General features: G+C 42.1%; 1 protein-coding gene across 24 annotated transcripts in view; it reads right to left on the reverse strand.

The window, feature by feature from the left end:
* Nucleotides 1–25,601, reverse strand: part of kcnma1a (potassium large conductance calcium-activated channel, subfamily M, alpha member 1a) — a 191,139-nt gene that overhangs the window by 57,932 nt on the left and 107,606 nt on the right. For 22 of the 24 annotated variants that reach the window (XM_061790796.1, XM_061790798.1, XM_061790797.1 and 19 more), the window contains exons 6-11: nt 17,110–17,185; nt 15,983–16,058; nt 14,692–14,862; nt 8,954–9,045; nt 455–565; nt 256–361 (exon numbers count right to left, since the gene is read on the reverse strand). In XM_061790796.1, the coding sequence (XP_061646780.1) occupies nt 256–361; nt 455–565; nt 8,954–9,045; nt 14,692–14,862; nt 15,983–16,058; nt 17,110–17,185 (632 nt within the window). Of the gene's footprint in view, nt 1–255; nt 362–454; nt 566–8,768; nt 8,861–8,953; nt 9,046–14,691; nt 14,863–15,982; nt 16,059–17,109; nt 17,186–25,601 lie in introns of all 24 variants that reach the window. The other 2 variants (XM_061790817.1, XM_061790821.1) reach the window with 1 other exon arrangement.

The following is a 25,601-nucleotide window of genomic DNA, read 5'->3' on the forward strand; positions in this document are numbered from 1 at the left end:
GAGAATACATTTATTGTTACGGGTTCCATATCCAAACACATTTTTCTTTGTAAGCACATCATCTATACTCACAATATATGACATTGGCTTATCATCGATATATATATTACATTTCCTTGACCACGTCATCTGTCACTTTTCGTGGCCACAATTTAAAGTTGTGATCATGTCTGAATTAATTTGAGTCTATATTTTGATTTGTGGCTCTATCTATCGTACATTTCAACTGATAAAAAGTGCGAAAATGGAATGTACCTTGACTCGAGCCAGGTCGTGAGGGTTGAGCACAGATCCCTGGTAGAACTCTACTTGTGTAAAATGACGTTTGAACAAGGCTTCCAGCTCAAGATTAGGGGAAATACTGGCACACAAGTGAAGATTTGTGAAGACGTGAATGCGTCATTTTGGTACATGTTGCATTTTAAAGATAGTGAGTACACATAAATTAACTTACTTATGGAGAAAAACAATTTCTACATTGACATCATCCCTGTCCTTGTGTAGGAAGTCTTTGAGGAAGTTGGAGACACTTTCGAGGGTAATATGACCACAGACCACAATATGCCTGAAAGGAGGGGAAGAAATCATTTTGAGTGGGCAACATAAATCATTGCAGACACTGGCATGTCTCCCAAACATCATAAGCCAAAACCAAAGCACAAAAAAAAGTCCAGAAATGTCTTTTCAAAGCAAACACATAACTGAATTATGTCGTTTTTGCAATTAAAGTGAATATTTTCCCCCCGTGTCATGAAAAGTGGTTCAAACCTGCAGGACGAGCGCAATCAAACACTCAACTGTGAGCCACTTTAGCAAATCTAAGTTATAATCACGCGGCCCGCAGCGGTCGGCCCGTCATCCGTTCTCAATATAAAAGTCATCCCTCCGGCCAAACCGCCCCTGTGTGAGCGGAATAGATGTTGACAAAGACATGCACATCAATATGATGGTACTCTTCTGCACAACGCTGCAAAAGATGTTCAAAGAGATTTGGGAGGCCTCCACTTGACACAAAGTCTAAACAGGACCCTTTGACAAGAACTTGGAAAGAGTCGGTGGCGGAGGGATCTGTCAGGCGGTGATTGCGGCAGCACGTTAGACGGGAATGATGTTTGAGCAAAGGTCCGTGCGTGGATGTACGCACTGCAGGCTATGGTGATCAAGTGCAAATGTCAGCTATACAGCCAAACAAAAGCAACACTGATGAAAGGGTGTGGTCGTCGCCTAATTCTTATTCTGTGTGATCGTCACCATGTTGGTTGGGTATTTGTTGTCACTGTTGTCTGTTTGGTTCAATTCCAACTCACGCTGTTTGAGTGAATAGGCGGCGATGGAAAGTCAAAGTTACCAACTGAAGAGAGACAGGACTTGACTTCTCACAATGCATGTTCACGTTTTGCTGTTCTAAGAATGTTCTGTAGATGCCAGAAGCTCGCTTTTTGTCAACTGTCAAAACAAATCGAGAAGACAACGACGTTTCCGCCCGTCTGCGGTCTCGGAATGCTAATGATAAAAGTGCTAACAAAAAAAGAAACGTTTCCCTTAGCAATTGTGCCTTGCATTGCGCTGAGAAATTCAGTCGGGGGAGGCCAAACGTTACTTGTTTCGCCTTGCACACAGCCCAATTCACGACGGCCCCCGCAAAATTTGCATGGTATATGGCAAGCTTTGTTAGCAGAATCACACACAAAAACTTACTGTACTGTACCACGACGATTTCCGGGAACAAGTACGTGGGTCAAGATAAAGTGAGGAATTTATGTAAGAAAGGCATAGGATTAAGAACTGTAACCCACTTCTAAAATTGAAGTAAGGGAAAAAGTCTTCATCCTCCACTAACCAGGAAGTAGTCTGCTAACTAACAAATGTTAGGACATATATATATATACACAAAATACATATTTTAAAAAGTCGGAATGATTTAAGCTTTAATTTTATAACAAAATTGTTGCCAGAGTGTAAGACATTTTCTTTGCAATGTCTAAACATTGCAATAATTAAGTCATAAAGCTCAAATAAAAAAGACATTCTAAGAAAATATTTGTATCATAATATTTTAAGAAATTTCATAATCTGAATTTTTTTTTTTTTACAAGAATCAAGTCCTAATATTATGAGAATAAAGCTGTTATTTTATGACAAAAAAAAAAAAATATATATATATATATATATAAAATTGTGACTTTCTACCACAATTTGCTTGTCATTTTTTGCCAGAAAATTTGTCTTTCTTGTAACATTCTGGCTAAAACTGCCATATATGATGTCTAAATTTGACGATGATTAAGTCATAATTTTACAACCTATCTTAGTGTTGCGGGGTAGGGAATCCCACTCCTACGAGAATAAAGAAGGAAGTTGTAATGTTACGAAAGCAGAGTTTGAATTTTATAAGAGAAAAGACATTAAATTGTGATAAAAAGACACATGTCAAACATAATTTCCTTCACTTTTATTACTTCACTTTCTGCCCTCGAATGAATACATGTTTGAAATGGGTGTAACATCCTAAATATTTGGCACAAGAAAATATTAGTGGCCAAAAGTACTGGTGGTGGTGTAAACTCTCTCCGCATGGTGTTCCCCTTGGAGTGATTACTTTCAAATAAACAGTTTGCGCCTCAGATGTTTTAACTACTGTAAGGCAATGATGAGCTATTACTATGTAGTTGTATGGTGAAGTCCTGTGTTAAATTTGAGTATGATGGCGATCTGTTGCCAACATTGGCTCCAAAATGTGCCCTTCTACTGACACAGATTAGTGCGGACGGTTGGCAGACACACTAATTACCCGATGGACATGTGTAACGATATCTCATAATGACGACGGGCCTCATCCGCGACTTAGCGAGACGTGCCAGGGGACAATTGAGACACTTTAGTTTTGGCCTGGCACAGAAAACCTCTGCACTCACGGCCAGGAGGATAAAGTTACTCTTTCCTTAAATTAACTGTGGTTTCAGGGTTCACCATTTATGTTCCTTTTTACGGCCACAGATTTGTCGTGACAGATTTCTTTAAAGTCATCGCTAAGCTCGCATACGACAGGAGGAAACTTGAATAGTTGCCGTATTAAATTGTATCGAGTGAAATCAGTTCGCGGAAATACAAGTCGCTGTGGGTCGAGAGCCGCGGTCCAGATTGATGGGAGCGTCCAGCAATGGACGTTGTGGTGTGTGATGGTCTTCCCAGATGCCCTTTAAAAAATCTAACAGGCAGCTGTGATGGCTTAGCAAAGAAGAAGGGCCGTCAGGTCTGATGAGCTGACATGTGTGGACAGCTAGCGGCGTTTGGCACAAGTGGACGGGAAACATCGGTCATGTTTTCCCTCATGCTTTCAGAGACTGTATGTCCTTCTCCAAGGTGATGACCATCGGGCAGTACTTGCTTTGTATGCAGATGTTATCAGATACAGTCGCCTCCAAAAGTATCGGAACGGCAAGGTCAATTCCTTTGGATGCAAAAACAAAGGCACTGACCTTGCCGTTCCAATACTTTTGGAGTGGACTGTATACTGTATGACTACAATAAGTTGCTAATCACAAGACGAACGGAATGTAGACCACCAATTACAAAGACACCCTGATGACAGTTCAAATTTTACTTAAAAAATGTCTGCACAGTTAATAAAGGTTTAACAATGGCAACGGTTGGATGCATTCCATTTTTCTGTGGAAAACAATAACAAATGAGAAAACTCGGCTGTTCCCAACACCAAAATCCTCCCTTGTAAAAAAAGATACTGTACACTAGCAAATGAATATCCACCACTATTTACAGCCTATCATGATCAAAAACCACATACAGTTAGCATGACTAAAGTATACAGCTGTACTCCATTTTATATAATAATATAGTCACATCAGTTAAAAACAAAAATGAATACAAATTTGATCCAATCACGTAGAAGGCAAGCAGGCAGTACAGAGCATGCACACAGAACATGCAGTAAGGGCAACATCCCGGGATGTGGTCTGGGATGATTTGAAAATGAAAATCAGGAGAGCTCAAACATCCGCAACAGGCACAAAAAACTCGCTACTGCTCTATTCATTAGCTGAGGTGCAACATGTTTGCATTGGAAGCGGCTGAATAAATGCTTATTTGGAGCTGCATTTTCCCTCCGTATGGCCGGGGGCCTTTATTTACCCAACTGCAGTTTGACAGGCATCGTTTAGAAGTCTGGCGTTTCTTTCTCCACAAATGTAAAAATGCATTTTTATAATAATCAACAATATTTGACATTTTATAACACTCAGTTGAAATCATATATATTGTATTAATTCTTCCTTTTTTTTAATAGTGTTTCCCAGCCAGGACTTGTTGCCACCCAATGGCAGGCCATTATTATTGCATTATTATGTACAAATAAATGTTATAATAATGTTTAAAAACATTTACTTTTAATCAGTTTTTTAAAAAGACAATATTGCTTAATTAAAATAACATAATATATCCATATATTGCAAGATAATGTACATTGTTTAATCCATACTATTATGTTAATGATGCATATTATTATTGAATTAATATATAAAACAATTGGAACATTTCAGAATGGAATAACTCCATGCTGCATACAGCAGAACTTTCTCATGAAATTCCGCGTAAACATCAGCTTTACAGATGCCACATCTACTGTGCAAGCAGTGAGTGTGTTGTAGTAGCCTACTAATGTTTACTGCCACACACAATGATATCAGATGTCACAGTTCAGGTAATTACTTGATCTTTTTTCCTTAAGGGGCAAAAAATAGGCATCCATTTGAGATGCAGCATTTATTTATTCAAGTGGACAACACACACATTAAAGGGGGCACTGCATCTATTAGTGTGGAGGTCACTATTGGAACAAATACTAGATTTATTCACCCATAAGGACATTTGCAACCTTAGAAAAAAATATAAATGTCCCTGATAAATGACAGTCCACAGGTGCATAGTGAAGGTAGCCAAAGCAAACTAAATGGGGAAAACATTTTTTTTTTACTTCCTGAACAATTTCAATATTATTTTAGCTCAGCATCCTTCCAAAAGGTACATGTCGCAGGGTTTGGAACCGGATTCTTTGCCAACCCCTTTTCAAACTCAACTTGGCCCTAATGGAAACCATAATGGAAAACACAGATCCGCCCCGAAAGCGGCGGCGCCAACTCAACGTCGCGCTCGCCATTATTTTATCAACACACAAAAGCCGAGCGCTGTCACTCAGCTGGCGGGTGTTCACTACGCTGCGCAGGGTACCGCGAGCATGAAAGACAGAAATCCCTGTGTGGCTTCCTCTCACGTTTTGTGGTTTCAACTGACAGTGCCCTTAAAGAAAGATTCAATTAGAGCAACTTTCTTTAATAGTTCCCAGTGTATCGTAACCTCAGCTCTGTAATCAGTCAGGTGCTTGTAATCTCCTAAATCTTATTTCCTTGAGAGCTTCTTTCAGTGAATATCAATGGCGGCCGAAACTTGGCTTTGTGTATAATATGTAAACACTAAACGCACACAAACTGTATCTACTGTACGTGATCATGCCGCTGTATGTCTTTGTTTTGGGTTGATATCGTGATTGCTACCACATGTTCACTCCAGAATGAAAGCGCAAGGAGAAAATAAAGTGCGTGGGAGAAAGTATCCTGGGTTTTGACAAGAGCTTCTCTCAGCACCCATTTGTGAGTCCGTGCTGAAGTTCCTCGCCAAACATAACATTTCATCAATCTTGTGCCACTGACAGGCAAACGCCGTCGAACAAAGGCTTTTCTTTCTTTCCTCGGGCCTCTTTCTATTCTAACATCTGACTCGCTGAATTATTTTTCCCAATCGAACACATTTGAAAAGAGAAGACGAGACAGCATCACGGAGGATGCCAAAGAAATGGGAACAATCTACGTGCTGAATATCAATAAGGTTTGAGCCACAAGGAGAAGGAGCACAACACTCTACAATGAGCACTGTGTACAGCGTCACGTGAGGTTTCTCAGCTGTGAGAATCCACCACCAGCAGACAAACAGAGGAACCGGTCAAGCACTGAGAACCAAGCAGGGCATAAAGAAAAGGAGAAAAAAAAAAAAGCAAGCCAAAAGCAATCGAGAGCCTCCAAATGGGAGCGAGGCGAACCGGCATTCAAGGGTGTGGGAGCTGACTGAAGATCAGGGCCAAAGTGGTGTCAAGCGTTGATGATGTCATGGGGCGAGCGGTGACAGACAACAGGAAGGTGGCTTTTTCACGGTGCATGAAGAAGCCACGAGTCTGCGGGTCATTGCGGAGAGCATGCCAGAAATTATGCAGCTGAACAATATGCGAGCCCACAAAAGCATGCAAGCAAAATGAAATCAGAAGAGGAAATGGATCATTGATGATGCTCAAGCAACCACCAATGCAAATGCATTTGCAGATGTTATTAATTGTTTTATATTCCGGTAAATTGTAGGGGTTTCATGACTATTTACAGTATGTTTCGCTTTGTCATTTGTCATATAATACTTGTACTGATAGCTGGAACTGAACACAAGCTATATCCAAACACTGCACAAGACAATCAACACAAGATTAAAAGTAGTAGTCATGAAAACTCAATTGTCCAAATCCAAATTAAAAATTGTTTCAAGGAAGGGAAATGAAAGAAAAAGCACAGCATACAAATGACTTAAGGGCCACACTGAAAAAGAAATAACAATGAGAATAATCATTTCATATTGGGAGGAAAAATGTTACAATGTTACGCAAAAAAAGTCAGAATATTACAAGAATACAATAAACCTCGCTATTCGTGGTACGCGATTCAGAAATTCACCTCTTCATGGATTTTTTCCCGTACAACCTATCCTCAGCTATCTGCTGAAATTTTCATCTATTAGAGTTTTTGTGCTCTTTGTAAAATGTTCAAAGATGCCAGAAAATGGCACCAAGGCCCTTGCTAATAGGAAAGTAGCAATTGGTGTCAATGAAGTCCAGTATGTTGAAGTGATGCAGCTCAACAGTACTAAGATCTGTGTATGAACTGGAGTAGCTAAGTTTAGCCTGGGTTGTTACCCAAACAATTCTTTGCTGCATGCATATGTTTTTGCTCTGGTGAGGGGCTATTAAAAAGCTCAATCTCACAAACGACTGAGGTCTCGCGATTGCTTAACAATTGCTATTTTTACGGGTTGTGAAGGTGACACGCAAAAATACATTTCTAAATAAAATCTTCTCTTCTGTAAGACCTTTATTTTTAAGGGTAATGTTGTAAAATGAGTTTCAAATGCTGCGATTGGCTGGCGACCAGTTCAGGGTGTACCCCGCCTCCTGCCCGAAGATAGCTGGGATAGGCTCCAGCACGCCCGCGACCCGAGTGAGGATAAGCAGTAAAGGAAATGGATGGATGGATGGATGGATGGATGGATGGAGTTTCAAACTGTCTTGGATCACGGTTTGTGGTATATTTAGCGATTAAATTATTTTTAAAAAGGCCAAATTTTTCGGGTGGTGTCATTTACTCACACTTTTTCCCGATTAGCGGCAGGGTTAGGTCCCTGTCCCGTACGATATTACGAGAAAAAAAAACATTAATTCACCAGAATATCGTTGAAGCTGAATTTTAAGACAAAATATTAACAATTTTATGACGACAAAAGAATACCCAAATTTGCAAAGTTCATAAAAAAATTATTTTATGAGAGCAAAGTCAAAATAAAATTCTAATCAATCAATTTTATGTGAAAAAAAATTATTTCATTGCGAGAAAAAAGTAGTTTTAATTTTGCTAGAAATTTCATGATGCTATAGACAAAACAGTCATATTAAAAAAATCTCAAATATAAAAATAAAGATGAAATGTAAAACAGTAATTTCATGTCAAAACAGTAGTAATAATGTAAGATGTAAAAAATAAAGTACTATTACAACAAAACAAAACCAAAAAAAGAAGGTATACGAATTTGGTAGAACCACATTTTATGAACTACAATAGTAATGGAAACAAATTTTTAAAAAATGAAAATGGTCATATTTAAAATGTGCAAGAAAAAAAGTTGGACTATTATGCGAATACAAAGTTGTAATACTAAGAGCAAAAGTCAGAATTTTATAAAAATAAAGAAAAAAAACATCGGAAAATAAAGTTGTAATCTTAAAAGCAAAAAGTGTCCTAATTTAAAAGAATAAAGCATAAACGCGTGCCTGAATTAAGCTATAGAGTCTTCATCATCAGTTTGAACGCTGTAATCGTTGTTGTATAATGTAAATGTTTGGGGGTGTAAATTTGTCCCGGGGCTTAACATGCTACTGATATTACTTGATTCATGCTCGTCTCAGACTGTTGCATTTTCCCTTCTGAGAGAAATTTGAAATGATGCCTTTATTCTTGCTAGATTGCAAGTTTTCTCTCTCTCTCTCTCTCGCTCCTGTTCTCTTATAATATGACAATTTTATTCCTGTAACATTTCATACTTTTATCACATAAGTGTGACTTTTTTCCTCATAATGTTCTTTTCGGTGTGGCCCTCACATGAGCTCAGAGTGAGAAAGAGTGAAGAAGAAGAAGAAGAAGAAGAAGTGGAAGAATAAGATAAGCATAAAGATGCATGACGATGTGAGTCTTAATGGCCGAGGTCTCCAGTCGCACAGTGTGACTTGTTTTCAAAATTGTTTTAAATGCTTTGAAAAGTGAAATAACACCCCCCAGGGACTATTACACTTTAAGTGAAAGGGGCGTGGGGGGTGGGGTGGGGTGGGGTGGGGTGGGAGGGGGCGCTCTTGAGTCACACAACCACACCTTGTCTGCGTTCCAACTTACTTTCGGCCTCGTGTCGAGTTATAACTCCCTCCGTATTTCTTCCGATTAAGGATGAGAGCAGCAATTTCTGGCACGTAGCGAGCAAACATGGCCTACATGCATGGAACAGAAAAAATAGAAAAAAAGGCATGCAGAGAGGGTTCCACCGCACACAGAACAACAGCAGAACCGTCTGGAATACTTACTTTCTCCCATTAACTGCACTATAGGAACCACCATATTTCTTGCGGTTTCCTATTAACTCTATGATTTCAGGGACGTAGCTGGCAAACATGGCCTAAGGAGAAGATAGAAGACAGAAGCAGAGGCTAAAAAAGAGACTAGAGAGAGAGCAATGGGGAGTGCGTGAACCCACATTTCTCAAAATGAGAGAAATATGACTGCTTTAGAAATCCAGTAAAACTCTCTATGCGTCCGTCTAGAGAGACGTGAGAGAGGCAGAGGGGCCTAAATGTGTTCATTTTGGTTTGGAGGGCAATTTTATCACAGCAGGTTTACTTTGAGACTGTGATAGGAACAATGTATTTTTTTCTTACAGGAAAGCAGAATGTTAATAAAAACCTATGTGCCATGTTTTGTCCAACAAACACAGACAATCGGGCAGGTTGATTTGAATAGGCCCTCCTGATGCCCCGCAGCTGCAAAACACATTGACACTCATTTGTCGGGGCTTGGAGAATGAGCTGAATGCATTTTGCCGAACCCTCACTGATGCTATGCTCATTTGCGTGGAAATTTTCAGTTAAACATTTCCAGGGGAGCTTGATACGAACCCTGGCTTTTAAACCATCACCAGCCTGGAGTCATTATTCAGGCCGCGCTGATGATAGAAAGCAGCTTAAGGTGCAAGCCTAAAGCTTTCCAGAGCTCTCAGCGCTGAAGGGGAAAAAAAGAATCATACACAAGCTATCGCCATGGCCACACCACAGGATACATTCAGACAGCTGCGGGCCATCACTGCGTGTGGTGACAGTTGTCTGGCGAGATCTCTCTTGTTTTGAACAACAGAGGATGGCAGAATCACATAGGAACTCACAATACAATATTTGATCCTCATAAGATCATAATACAACGAAATTATTCGGTGATTCATCCCGATATTTATTAAACAGTTACACACATTTGCAGTTCAGCATTTACAAATTCGCAATATATATTTTTTAGGACCCTATCCTCTGTTAATCACTGAAAAAGTCATCTATGCTGTTTTTGTGGCGACATAGTGGTGTTGTTGTTTTTGCTTCAGGCAATTAATTGTGTTGTTTTTTTTTTTTTTGGTCTATGTTGGAGATATCCTGGTTTGTCTGCAGTCTTTGAATGCACCTCATGCACAGTCAAAAGTAAAACTGAAAGAATGTTTTTCCCTCTCTCCCGATGCATTTATTAAAATTAATCACCCATATAGCCTCCGCCTGGTGGTGGGGCTCGAAGGCGAGCGCCTGGTGGCCGGGCCTGCACCCATGGGGTCCGGCCGGGCACAGCCCGAAAGGGTAACGTGGGTCCCCCTTCCCATGGGCTCACCACCTGTGGGAGGGGCCATAGGGGTCGGGTGCAGTGTGAGCCGGGCGGTGGCCGAAGGCGGGGACCTTGGCGATCCGATCCCCGGCTACAGAAGCTGGCTCTAGGGACGTGGAATGTCACCTCTCTGGCAGGGAAGGAGCCCGAGCTGGTGTGTGAGGTCGAGAAGTTCCGACTCGATATAGTCGGAGTCGCCTCCACACACACCTGGGGCTCTGGTACCAGTCCTCTCGAGAGGGGTTGGACTCTCTTCCACTCTGGAGTTGCCCATGGTGAGAGGCGCCGAGCAGGTGTGGGTATACTTATTGCCCCCCGGCTCGGCGCCTGTACGTTGGGGTTCACCCCGGTGGACGAGAGGGTAGCCTCCCTCCGCCTTCGGGTGGGGGGACGGGTCCTGACTGTTGTTTGTGCCTATGCACCAAACAGCAGTTCAGAGTACCCACCCTTTTTGGAGTCCTTGGAGGGGGTGCTGGAGAGCGCTCCCGCTGGGGACTCCATTGTTCTGTTGGGGGACTTCAATGCTCACGTGGGCAATGACAGTGAGACCTGGAAGGGCGCGATTGGGAGGAACGGCCCCCCCGATCAGAACCCGAGCGGTGTTCTGTTATTGGACTTCTGTGCTCGTCACGGATTGTCCATAACGAACACCATGTTCAAGCATAAGGGTGTCCACACGTGCACTTGGCACCAGGACACCCTAGGTCGCAGTTCGATGATCGACTTTGTGGTCGTGTCATCGGACTTGCGGCCGCATGTCTTGGACACTCGGGTGAAGAGAGGGGCGGAGCTGTCAACTGATCACCACCTGGTGGTGAGTTGGCTCCGATGGTGGGGGAAGATGCCGGTCCGACGTGGCAGGCCCAAACGTATTGTGAGGGTCTGCTGGGAACGTCTGGCAGAATCCCCTGTCAGAAGGAGTTTCAACTCCCACCTCCGACAGAACTTTGCTCATGTTCCGGGGGAGGCGGGGGACATCGAGTCCGAGTGGACCATGTTCCGCGCCTCCATTGCTGAGGCGGCCGACCGGAGCTGTGGCCGTAAGGTGGTCGGTGCCTGTCGTGGCGGCAATCCGCGAACCCGTTGGTGGACACCAACGGTGAGGGATGCCGTCAAGCTGAAGAAGGAGTCCTATCGGGCCTTTTTGTCCTGTGGGACTCCTGAGGCAGCTGATGGGTACCGGCTGGCCAAGCGGAATGCAGCTCTGGTGGTCGCTGAAGCAAAAACCCGGGCATGGGAGGAGTTCGGTGAGGCCATGGAGAAAGACTTCCGGACGGCTTCGAGGAAATTCTGGTCCACCATCCGACGTCTCAGGAGAGGAAAGCAGTGCACCACCAACACTGTGTATAGTGGGGATGGGGCGCTGCTGACCTCGACTCGGGACGTTGTGAGTCGGTGGGGAGAATACTTCGAAGACCTCCTCAATTCCACCGACACGCCTTCCCATGGGGAAGCAGAGTGTGAGTTCTCTGAGGCGGGCTCTCCTATCTCTGGGTTTGAGGTCACCGAGGTAGTTAAAAAGCTCCTCGGTGGCAGGGCCCCGGGGGTGGATGAGATTCGCCCGGAGTTCCTAAAGGCTCTGGATGTTGTGGGGCTGTCCTGGTTGACACGCCTCTGCAACATCGCGTGGACATCGGGGACAGTGCCTCTGGATTGGCAGACTGGGGTGGTGGTCCCCCTTTTTAAGAAGGGGGACCGGAGGGTGTGTTCCAACTACAGGGGGATCACACTGCTCAGCCTCCCTGGTAAGGTCTATTCAGGGGTGCTGGAGAGGAGGGTCCGTCGGGAAGTCGAATCTCAGATTCAGGAGGAGCAGTGTGGTTTTCGTCCTGGCCGTGGAACAGTGGACCAGCTCTACACCCTCGGCAGGGTCCTCGAGGGTGCATGGGAGTTCGCCCAACCAGTCTACATGTGTTTTGTGGACTTGGAGAAGGCGTTCGACCGTGTCCCTCGGGGAGTCCTGTGGAGAGTGCTTCGGGAGTATGGGGTACCGAACCCCCTGATACGGGCTGTTCGGTCCCTGTACGACCGGAGTCAGAGTTTGGTCCGCATATCCGGCAGTAAGTCGAACTCGTTCCCGGTGAGGGTTGGACTCCGCCAAGGCTGCCCTTTGTCGCCGATTCTGTTCATAACTTTTATGGACAGAATTTCTAGGCGCAGCCGAGGCGTAGAGGGGGTCCGGTTTGGTGGCCTCAGTATTGCATCTCTGCTTTTTGCAGATGATGTGGTTCTGTTGGCTTCATCAAGCCGTGACCTCCAACTCTCATTGGAGCAGTTCGCAGCCGAGTGTGAAGCGGCTGGGATGAGAATCAGCACCTCCAAATCTGAGACCATGGTCCTCAGTCGGGAAAGGGTGGCATGCCATCTCCAGGTCGGGGATGAGATCCTGCCCCAAGTGGAGGAATTCAAGTATCTTGGGGTCTTGTTCACGAGTGAGGGAAGAATGGAACGGGAGATCGACAGGCGGATCGGTGCAGCGTCTGCAGTGATGCGGACTTTGTATCGGTCCGTTGTGGTAAAGAAAGAGCTAAGCCGAAAGGCGAAGCTCTCAATTTACCGGTCGATCTTCGTTCCTACCCTCACCTATGGTCATGAGCTGTGGGTCGTGACCGAAAGAACAAGATCCCGGATACAAGCGGCCGAAATGAGTTTCCTCCGCAGGGTGTCGGGGCTCTCCCTTAGAGATAGGGTGAGAAGCTCGGTCATCCGGGAGGATCTCAGAGTAGAGCCGCTACTCCTCCGCATTGAGAGGAGCCAGATGAGGTGGCTGGGGCATCTGATTCGGATGCCTCCCGGACGCCTCCCTGGTGAGGTGTTCCGGGCATGTCCCACCGGGAGGAGACCCCGGGGACGACCCAGGACGCGCTGGAGAGACTACATCCTTCGGCTGGCCTGGGAACGCCTCGGGATCCCCCCGGAAGAGCTGGATGAAGTGGCTGGGGAGAGGGTAGTCTGGGCGTCCCTGCTGAAGCTACTGCCCCCGCGACCCGACCCGGATAAGCGGTAGAGAATGGATGGATGGATGGATATAGCCTCCCTTGCCATTACACTTTGCCTCTATTCCCTAGCATTTATTAATGTGTGTAACATTATTCTATGCGCTCTGCTTCTGCTTGTAGAGGAAGCACTAGAAAGTACACTTTTATGTTTTTCCTCAAATTTCTGAAGCTAGAAATCGGAACTCTCGCGACTGCAATCTTTTCAACATAATAGCATAGCTTTGAATTGAATTAATTAATTATTATTTGTATCTTTGATAGAACAATTTGATTTGCCTTCTTGTAATTTTATGTAGTTGTAAAACAATTGTGCTCGACAATTAAACTTGCCGTTCCTTGCCAGGTTGCCAAAAGGTGAGTTTATTGACCTGAAGCGTTTGTGTAAAGTGCGAGTGTACACCTTTGTTTGCCCATGTGTGATGTTACGTCATTTTGTGCAAGCGCGTTATTTAGTCTAGTATACTAGCTGATACTATTGATGAGCCTTATGTGAAGGTTTTTTTTGTTTTTGTTGAAAAATTTAACTATCGTTAATGTAACATGGGTTCATGATTGTGTACATGCATGGTGTTGCTGCTTATTACACACCAAATGCTGCAGTCGGTGCTCGGTCACGACATACGACAGTCACAAAGCTCAAGATGTGTCTGTCAGGCGTCTTCACCTGGTGAGTACTTTTACTTTTGTTTTAGCTGTATTATGTAGTAGTTATCCCTCTCTTTATACTTGTATGAAAGTTTGCAATGTGACTTATTACCTGTCCATTTAATAAAGCCAGCCTGGAACTAGAATTAATTCACTTTACATTATTACCAATGGGAAACTGAATTTCAATTAGCATCAACCAGCGTCAAAGAGCTAACTTTGAGAGTTCCACTAAACGTATAAAGATCTCAAAAGCCTTGGAACATTTTTAACACATCCCTAACATGACCTCAACAAACTTCTCCTTCATCGATAGCATTAAGGTGGCCTGACAGGAATAGGAAAAACTCGACGGGAGGCTGCTGTTGCTGTGGTAACAGTCAGGGTGGCCTAAGCCTCATCTCCCTGCCCCTGTGTTTGTTGGAATTGTGGGAAGGGACACAAGAGGGAGGGTGTCCTGAAACCGCAACTGTGAATATTAACGATATCATTATACAATAGCGAAAAGTGATCATACATTAAGGGAAGGGGACAAAGGAGCACACAGTAATTACGGTACACAAGAGACAAGAGGCTAAAGGGGAGGATACAACTACACAAACATTTTCTTGTATCAAAGTATCATTACCTTAGCATCATTTCATTTACATCATAATCAAGTCTATGCTGCATATTGACAGGGGCAGACAGGTTTTAAGGTAAAATGTTGGGGGGAGGGAATAAATGGGGGTACAAGGGAGGAAAAAATAAATGTCAGATTTTACCAAACCACCGAGGATGAAGAAGACCATGAACAGGCGCCCCAAGGTGGTTTTTGCATAGACATCCCCGTAGCCCACTGTGGACATGGTCACCATCAGTAAGTAGACACATTCCCAATAGGAGAGCGACTGGGAGTTTTGGAAGTTTTCCCAAGGATCCCCTGAGTTTTCCACCTTGGATGAAAGAAGCAGGGAGAGTATTTGTAAACACATTCTCTGAGCACAAAGCCATCTAATCAAGTCGATTACTTCAAATTGGGGGTGGGCCAGCTTTCATCTTTCGTTGGGGAAAGGAGCTTTCACTGCGCTGAGCTTAGACTACCATCTAGTGGTAAAACCGGTTATTGCTGCTCTGTCCTGTTGAAAAATATTTTGGTGCCATTTGTGTCCACAGGAAATAAAATGGATAAATGCATGCTAAATATTAACTGCAAAACACATTTTTCAATTAAGCAGAGTGTCCTTCACATTGATTTGAGTGATTTTTTTTAATAAACACAATTTAAAAGATTAATCTAAGCTTCCTAAAATGTTAATCCTTTAGAAATGTTGTTTTTACATATTTTTGTTTCTCCGTATCCCAACCATACTTTAACTATATTTTCTTTAAAAAAACAAAACTAATAATAATTAAAAATACTTAGTTTAAATTCACACATGGGTCATGTTCCTGGGTTTCCGCTCAGTCCTGTTACCCTTACACATTGCTCCCCTCTGAAAAACTCACAAAAGTCAGACGGTCCACGGAAAGTCGTATCATTTAGGTTCTCTGCAGGTCATGGGAAGGCCAAAGGTAAGTTCACTTGATTTTTTCCATATATTTGATGATATTTCAACAATGAAGTTAAAAACCCGCCACAGTCCTGTCCGTATACTATAAGAGTAAATGTCATGTCTATATTTAATATACAGTATTTGCAAAGTCGATGGTAAAAACGTATTACTGTGTACTTTCAGTCCTGTTAATCCTATAGTTTCAGCATAAAAAACAATGAACCGACCGAAAGCGTACAAATAGAGGAACAACTGATTGACTGTTTGTATAATGTGACAGTATATGAATTTAGGAAATGAAAAAGTAAGCTATCATTGAATGATATCTAGTGAAATAAAATACACCATTTTGTCAATGTGTTGTTTTTATTCCCCTATATAAATGATAATAGTAACCAGGTGAGAAGGGTCTTGAGGTCAAACTTGTTAAAATATTATGTGACACGTATCATTATGCATGGATGGGTGACAGCGTTAATTAATCATCGGACCGTACTGGAGGTCATTTCTGTCCACTTACCAAATGTATGAATCCTGCAGCGGTGAGCCATGTGCTTATGAAGATGGAACACAGGTTCACCAGCTTGATGGAATTGCTGACAAGAAGAAGAGCCACAAAAAACAACAACTTCTAAGACATTAACGGGAAATAGCTACAGTACAGGGGATATGGGTGACTGCACAAAAATGCAACCATCCATTCATCGATTGTTATTATTATTGAGTCATCGTGTTTTGAAGCAATTGAGGCAAAAAGCAATGCACTACTTGGCTACAACCAAGCTGTTGATTTAGTCACAACTAGTTTGCTGTCTAAAGATGCCCAAAATGGCATCAGCTAATGGAAGATGAGCATCCAAGGCACAACTGCTCCAGGCTGCAATATTCTGCTAAATACCAAAACTGATGTGGAAATGCTGAAAGAAAAAGTTCACAACATTCAGAGACAGATTAATATCCATCCATCCATCCATTTTCTGAGCCGCTTCTCCTCACTAGGGTCGCGGGCGCGCTGGAGCCAATCCCAGCTGTCATCGGGCAGGAGGCGGGGTACACCCTGAACTGGTTGCCGGCCAATCGCAGGGCACACACAAACAAACAACCATTCGCACTCACAGTCACACCTACGGGCAATTTAGAGTCTTCAATTCATGCATGTTTTTGGGGTGTGGGAAAATACCCGAGTGCCCGGAGAAAACCCACGCAGGCACGGGGAGAACATGCAACGACTCCATTGCTATCATTTTTTACATTCAAGATATACTGTAATTAAACATTAGAGACATTTATGAGCAGATTTAGACTCATAAAATGAGAAAACAATACTGAAAATTATAAAAAATAATGATATCAGAAAGCATGAATCGATGATATATATTACAAAACATGCACTGCAAATCTTTGTTTGCATAACTATGTCAGCCTTCATCAGAGACCAATAATTAACATGTCTTTTATAATCATAGTCTCTCTGAACTGCAATATTACTGAATACTATTATTATTTCTATCGCTGCATGAAACCCATTATTATCTACTGAAACATATAACATGGCTTTAATACTTTGGAACAATATCATCACAAGATGGGAGTGTGAGTGAATGAATATGCAGTGAAAGCTGGATGCGCTTGTGAGGAGAATGTTACCTTGTTTTCAAGATATTCAGAAACTGTAAGATTTCCGAGAACTGTATCAATCTTAGCGCTCTCAGGAATCTTAAACCTGTGAGACAGAGAGAAGGGGAAATAGAAGTGAAAGCATAAAAAGAGAATACAAGATGTAGCTTTTCCAATAACACATCAAAACCATGGGGGGAATACAAGCACCAAAGACTGTTGACACTTCGCTACACTTTCGACGATACCTTAATACCTTTCTGGATCTTCAAATGGCTTAGTTCTCATGAGCCCTGATCTTGAACCACAGAGCAACTCGTCGAGGGATTATGATGCAACGGCTATCTCGTTGGCATTTTAATAACATGAGTAATCCCACGATAACAGTGTGCGATTGTGTTCAACACTATGTGCGAAATAGGAAAAAGTGTATCTCAAACAATTAACAGCAAAATTTCAAGACAGGCCCAGAAGCTTATCGAGGAACACATTTTGCAATGATGACAATTAAAGCTGCAAGCAGTGATGAAAGGGCCCTCAAGCGGAGGACTCGATGAGAGTATACAGAGTTTGAAGGCCATCATAGCATCACGAGCAATCATCAAACTTTTCTGCATGTTCTACCAACACGGAATGACAAAAACAAAATAAAAAATCCCGCAATTCAGCATCGCCCATCTCTCCAGTATAATGTGGATCAAATTTGTTAGTTTTTAAAGGGCCACTGAAAAGGGCCAAAATTAGCCCAAAATGGTAGACTTCCTGTGTCTTTTTAGGTATGGCATTTGAGACTTTTTTTGTGGGTCTACTGACGTATGGAGTTGAGATATTAGAGTTTTGTGTTTTATGGCGAGTCATCAAACTTTACCGCCATTCTCTGCCCACGAGCAATGACAAAAACTCAGGTTTCTGTAATTTAGCGTCTGTCTAGTAAATGTGGTGATTTACCAAGATCCCAAATAGCATGTGCTAAATTGCATGTTCGCTCGAAGAAATTGTGTGCTCTGTGGTGGGTTTGTTGCGCATGATTTAGTTTTACTGTTGTCTTTTGCTAAGATCCTAAAAAGAGGGCACTAAATTGCGTGTTAACTCACTAACAGATTGCGCACCCTGTTTGCAACAGAAGTAAAAGTGGGGGAAACTACCATATTTAAAAGAGTGTTTTGTGATTTAGGTCGCTCTGATGGTTTTCACCATTGAAAATTTGGGAGGGTACTACATGCGCCAAAATGACTTTGAAGTGATGGAATTGGAAGTGTTAGTGGAAGAGGGAAACAAACATATTATTGAGTTACAAAAAGAAATCTATTGCTCTGATAGTTTCAGAGAAGCCAGCAATCGTGTCAAAGCCATGTTTGATTTAACTCATCCTGAGTGAGTGGCGATTGGATGTATGTGCCCATCCTGCGTACCATTGTGTTTTAAACACAGCTGCACAGACAGCACAGCTGAAAAACTGCGCTGGGAGAGGCTGGCACCAGTTGTCACAGTGCGCTGAAATGATCCAGACACAAGGAAATGTAGAGCTGAAATGAGGTTTGTCATCCATAATATGGAAGACCTCCTTCTTATGACTGGCTCCAAGTCAGCCCTTTGATCATTTAGAAACTCGAAAAATTTTCTGTGCCCGTTTTCATAAGTGCAAACCTTTAGTACATTTAGGCCCCTGTCAATAGTAACAACAAAGACAAACCAATTTCAAGAGGGCCCTGATAAGCAGGGCTTGGATTTAAAACGCCTTCAAAAGAATACCCCTCAAAATCATATTTTTACCCCAGTTGGTGAGGAGGCGCAAACAGCGGCGGAAGGAATGGTACGCTCCCGTCCGCCTTTCCTGCTCCTCCAGTGCATGGTGGCCCTGCTTCACTCGGTATCCGTTCTGGAAAAGATCGCCACAAGACTTCTTCCGCCGAGGTGTCTCCCGGAGCTTCTCCGGGTTAACTTCGCTGAGGGTGTGTCGGTACACGAGCAGCTTTGGCGGTATCATGGCTTCCAGGGGAATTTTGCTCTCCTTCAGTCAAGATTGATTCTTAGGGAATCCACGGATCAATGTTTTCAAAGCTTAAAGAAGCACCAGCCTTCCTCTAATGTAAAAGATCGAAAGGAGATGGACGGTCAATGCCAACAAATAAAACACAGGTACAACTGCTAGAGCTCTGAGAGATTGTGTCCCTCTCTGCCAAATATCATCTCATATTATATATCTTTTTTTTTTTTCATTTTGTTACAAGATTTATAATCCCAAACACCCAAACAGTTTCACCTTTCATCAACCCTCGTAATTCAATGTCCTATCGACTTTGCCTGGAATCCTTTTTGTCAAATAAAAAATGAACTTTGCAGGGGATTAACGATGATGAGAAAAAAAAACAAAAACAGTAATAATTTAGAGCAAAGAGATGAACTCACGCTGACTGAGTTCAGCATTATTTTCCACAAGGCGATTACAATGAACAGCAACTCATGCGTGTTCACGTCAGACAGCTGCACTAAAAATCAATTTCTGTCAAGCATGAAAAGAACCTCTCTATGACTGTAGAAATGCAGTATTTCCTCAAATTGTGGCCTCCGCAGCACAATAAATCCCCAGCTGCATTGCCGTTTGCATAAACAAGCGCAGTACCTTTTAGCCACGGGCAGTTCGCTTAATTGTTACCTAAATGTGAAACTGAAAACAGTTACAGACTGTTTAATGTTTTGTATAGTCCTCAGGGGAGATGTCGCACAAACAGGGAGGGATATAGATTGGTAAAAGGACAAACATCTTAATTATCGATAAATAGGGTTCTTGCTTGGCAGTACGGCAAAAGATCAGAAGATCTGATGACAATTCTGCCCTGGTCTGAGAATTCAAGGTCCATGAATTTGACACAACTTAAAACAAATTTGGGAAAAAGGAAAATAATTATCGAAGAACAATATGAATTAGACCATCATCAATGTATACAGCCCTTTTGAATGAATATGGTTCTTCTGTAGAAATACAATAATGATAATAAAATAATGAAAGTTTATATGTTAAATGCTGGCGGCACGGTGCCCTTAAAGCGTGATGACACCGCCACATAGATGGTATTCGTTAGCCAGTCTATGGTGTTTCCTATCGGTTATCTGTTAGCATTAAGCTAGCGGGTTTAAAGGCAAAGTCATGTAGTTGTTTTAAAGACACCATGTGTAACTGCTGCTTGTTGGTCCGTGAGCTGAGTTGAGTTCACTGGCACAATACAGGGCTTGCATCTCCAATTTCTGCTCACAAATGAAAGCAAAAAACAGCTGAAAGACGGCTTGTATCTCGAAAAACTCCTCTGCCGGGTCACTTGTATCTCAAGGCACCACTGTATACAGTATGCCTGTGCATGACCCAACACCGCAAGCAATTTCATGACTGTCAATTATTTATCATTGTTCTGTTTATTTCCATTGTGCAAGGTGGGGATTAGAATAACTGGTGAGAGGAGTCATCACATTAATTATGTATGAGACCATTCATTTTCAGTGGCGGAATCAATTAAGTATCCATCTAGCTTTCTGTATGACACGTATAATGTGTGCACGTGGCCGTGCGTGGCACAGCGTTCTGTGGACCTTTTCGACTGTGGATTATTTCTAGTTATTCTGTTTATTCCTGTGGTTCAAGGTGGTGGTTATCAGGAATAGCTGGCAAGAGGAGCGATTTTGGTGGGAATCTGGATACAGAGCTACAGTAGATTACAGAAGTAAATTTTCACCATTTGACTCATTCATGGTATCAATGGTACAGTTCACCCTCAAGAATAATAATGTTACTGCCCCACTGTTAGTCAGTCATCCTCAATGAATGGTTTTTGGAAATTGTATTGAGTATAATATTTTTTTTTAAAAACAACAAAAGAAATGCCTATGAAGACTAACCAAAATGGTCACTCGCAAGATCAAGTATTTATTCGCCAAAATGAATGCAGTGCATTGCCTTCACACGTGTTGTGTTGTGCTTATGCGTGCTAAAGATGGAAAAAAATCTCAATGAACTTCCGGTGCTTCAGAAAACACGTGCGCTCGTATGAAAACAATCTCTTTGCCACACAGACCAAAGCCTCTTGTACACACCGGGGTCGAACACACGTGTCAACTGGCCAGATGCTCATTGAAAAAAAAGGCTTTTCTGGAGGCTTTCATTGAGGCTTTGTGAGGCAGAGCGCATGTTCTGGCATGTGCCGGCGCACCGGGGCCTTTTATCAATCAGCAGTCGGCGGGATGCTTCATCTGGGATTATACCCTGCCAGGATTAGATGATGCCATGCTCGACACACACTCAGTCATTCATGTTGAAATGATGCATATCTTCATCACATAATCTCCATGTTTTTAGCGTCCACAATACTGGTGCGCAAGAGCATATTCTTTGGGCTGCCATGCAATTCTAAAATAGCACTTTAGCGGAACTGTTTTAAAAAACAACAACATGTGATATGGTGTTCTTTCACTAATAAATTGAGTCTCATAGTATGGAAAAATATATCTCTAATTTGAAATATAAACATCTGAGTAACTACGTGCTTCATGTTGAAAAATAAAAGATGATAGCTTCTGATATCATTTGGATGAAAACGTGACATCGAAATGTTAAAACACCCGGGAACCATTTTAAATTGTAAAAAAATGCATAGTGTATTTCTGTTAAATTAGTTTTTACTCATTGAGATGATTTGAGCAAGAATTGGCTATGTAATATTATGTTATGTTATGTTCCATTGTTTCATCATCATTTTTCATAAATTTTGCATAGCACTGGACATGATCCCTTTAAATGGCCCTGAGTTATAAAACATTCTACTAGTTTGCAGTAAATGCAGCTAAATTAACTAAACACAATGTTAGAAACAGCTCTCTCAATGATGTGATGCACTTCTACACTGCTGCAATTGTTAAATGAAAACCTGTGGGAGAGTGTCAATCAAAACCGAGCATTATCATTTTGGTATCCTGCATCTGAAGTTTTGATGCCGCATTAACCATGATGAAGACTGCATGCGACATGAATCCTATATAGTACCAGTCCATCTATTATATATACTGCTTATTCTGAATAGGGTTACGGGTGAGCTTGTGTCTATCAAGGCTGAGTTTGGGCAAGTCCAAACTTCCCCATGGACTTGTTGCCAGCCAATCGCAGGAAAGACAGTGGACCCCTGCATACAGCACCCACGTATTCACCTATTTGCAGATTTTGTAAACAAAATTTCCATTTTTTATTTTGTATTTTTTATTCAAGTAGTTTTTGGGTTCAAAACGTTTTTTTTCCCTCCGTGCAATTATAATGTATGCGGTCCCTATCCCTGCAAATAGCAGGGTTCCAATGTATAGACAAACAAGCATTCACACACAATCAAAATTATGGACTATTGAGAGTCTTAAATTAACCTAACATGCTTGTTTTTGGAATTATGGAAGAAGCCCCCCCCCCCCCCCCCCACACACACACACACATGCAAACTCCACACAGGAAGGCCAGTTGTTATGTTATGTAGCTATAATAAATTATGGTGTAGCTATTTTCTAATATACGACTTCATCAATTAAGCTTCATGTAAATGTTTAACCAATGAATACCAAGGGGCTTCCTGCCAGCTAGTGAGGGAACTTAATCTCCATATCTACTCATGGACATGCATAAAATCAACAAGCAGTACACATAAGTAGCACTGGGGGGCGGTCGTAGGTTGCAATATGAGAGCCAGTGCGTCCCTCATTTGCTGCTGTACACAACACACCTCAATAAGAGCATGATAAATTCATTGATTCTGTATACAGAAACCAATAGTGTGGCTCCCGTACTGACTGAGAATAAAGTGGACTAACTATGGAGAGTTAGCATATGATAATCCCGGTGCTCTCTTGGGAACAACGCCCATTTAAATCAGTTAAAGGGGGATTCATTTCTGCATGGCCTCGTTCATTAGAGGCACATCTCTATTTCGCTCCATCGACATCCCACTTTCCAGGGGCAGTGCAGAGAGGACAACATGACATGTATACGGTGCCTTGTTTGTCACGAGGAGGCTGTGAGATGCTGTCATTATAATGCATTACACTTGCTGGGGTGTGTATTGCAATGGGAATGCACTGCAGGACACTGCTTAGACAACCCTCGTTGGGTTCCCCTTAAGGGATACAATAGACACTTCAGTAAATGAATGCAGTTCAACAATTACAGTATATTGATTGTCAGGGAAGCCATTACACCTCTCCTTGAATTTAATTTGGTGCAGGTTTGGTGCAAGCCCAACCATGACATGTCGACTCTTTTTCCATAGGGAATCCATCCATTTCCGCTTTCGCTTATCCTGTTCAGAATTGCCGGCTACAGCCTATCCCAGCTGTCTTCAGGCGTACGGCGGGACTACAGCCTGAACTGGTCAACCACCTTTTACAAACGCTAAAGGAAATGTTTAAAGTAACATTTTAACATTCTGAACCACCATACACATGTAAAGAGAAGCCAACCACTGTATAATAAAACTCAGTACAGCCAAAATAAAGTAAGATTACTCAGCCAATAAAGTACTAAAATTATAAAAATGTTGTTGTCATTTACATGCTCATCATTAGCCAATTTTCTTTCATTTACAACTGCATCAGCTCAGGCAGACTAATTTATGTAATTGATATTTAATTCATAGTATCACGATAGCCTAGTAGTTAGCAAATTTGCCTTACAGTTCTGAGGTTCTTGGTTCCAATCTCTGATCTGGCCTTCCCAATTGCTTGCATGGGTTTACTCCAGCTACTATGGCATAGTGAAACACTATGACATATAAACTACAACTAAAATAAAGTAATAATTAATACTATTGACCCGCAATACAGTATACAGTAAATCCTCTGCATATTCACAGTTCACGATTAACAAATTCACCTATTCGTGGGAGGAGCTAAATTTAGGCTGGGTTGCAAATGAAAGAAGTCACGAGAGAATCTTCGCCGCATGTACGCACGCACTGCGGGTGCATTATTTTTATTTTTTTTAATCAAATCATCTGTAGACCATTTATTGATGGTCAATTTGGAAGATGAGTTTGAAATGATGTTTAAGTGTTTTGAAATCATAGTCTGTATACCTGCAGTTTAATCTATTAATATAGACGATTATAAAATATTTTAGGGTGGCGTAATTTTTTTCTGCTATTCGAAGCTGGGTTCTCTCCCTTTCCCACGTGAATAGTGGTGGATTAAAAATAAAGGCTTCTATGTTCATTAGCCATTATCCTTTCAGCTACATGCTATTTACGTTAGCATTTGCTTGGTAAGACTAAATTGTATATTCGCTGATGTTGGGCAGAATCCTCGCATCTCCAAAACCATCACTCTTCAGGAAACCAACAAAATGGCATGTTTGTTGAGCCATTAACATGGCGTTTTCAACTCTTTAGATTGATCAACAATTTGTAAATAGAAAAGACCTACGTGGGCACTGATTAATAGTACCCTCACCAAAGAATAAGAAAAAAAGACCTTTTTGGGCACTTGACTTTGGAGGTTCCGCTGTATGTGATTGTGATTATTCACCCGGCACACGTGGGTACCAAAACTCCACGTTACACAATACATGACCTGCATAATAATAATAACATCACAGCGTGTGATGAGTTTGGACAGGAGTCGTGAATATCAACAATGACTCGGAGTGTCTCATTAGTATTCCGGAAGCTTTTTGCCAGCCCGTTTGGCGATGCAACATGTGCCGGCAGATATGCATACTGTTAATTTCATAAGCAATACTTTGGAATGGTTTATGAAGCCTGTGGCATGTGGGGAAATATTAGCCCCAGTAAACACACACTTAACTCACATGCCACTAGGAGTTTTGTTAATATCTTCTTGCCGTGGTTATAGATGTCCAACATAACATAAATGAAACAGATATTTTCTTTCCGAATAAATCTGACACTTGAAATTTCATTCATTTTAGCTCCTGTTTTACACAACAACTGCAATGCAGTCCCAAGGCTATAAATTCCAGGCCCAGATATAGGGCATAAAAAAAAAAAAAGAGGCTCAGGTAATTACACCGCACAGAATCTCAAGCATAAGCCAGACGGGCATTTCAGCGTCTTTCATCATCCTCATCAAGGCCCCTGTCGTGGTGATTTTCTGAGGAGGAGACGAGGACACCTTGCATCACGAGTACCAAGAACCGGATCACTTGACCATCTCTAATTCATTACATGACTTGAACTCCTGGTGGGATTCATTAACCACAGCGGGGTCTTGAGAAAGCCTCAACACCTCATACTGTTCCCCGGCTTCCTATTTTCGCACCAATTTTGTGACTCGGGTAGGCGCAATACAAAAGGTATGCATACAAACTTCCTTAAATATTAGATAATTATGTTTGAAATTATAGTATAGTATTTCTATCCATGGGTTTCAATTTAAAATAACCCATAAGGCCACATCTACATAAACTACTATTTTCAAAAAATATATTCTGTATTTTTATCATAGAGTGGCAATGGAAGTTTAGTTACTCAACGAGTACTGGG

Source organism: Phyllopteryx taeniolatus, chromosome 11 (assembly GCF_024500385.1).
Source record: "Phyllopteryx taeniolatus isolate TA_2022b chromosome 11, UOR_Ptae_1.2, whole genome shotgun sequence".
Lineage (NCBI taxonomy): Eukaryota > Metazoa > Chordata > Actinopteri > Syngnathiformes > Syngnathidae > Phyllopteryx > Phyllopteryx taeniolatus.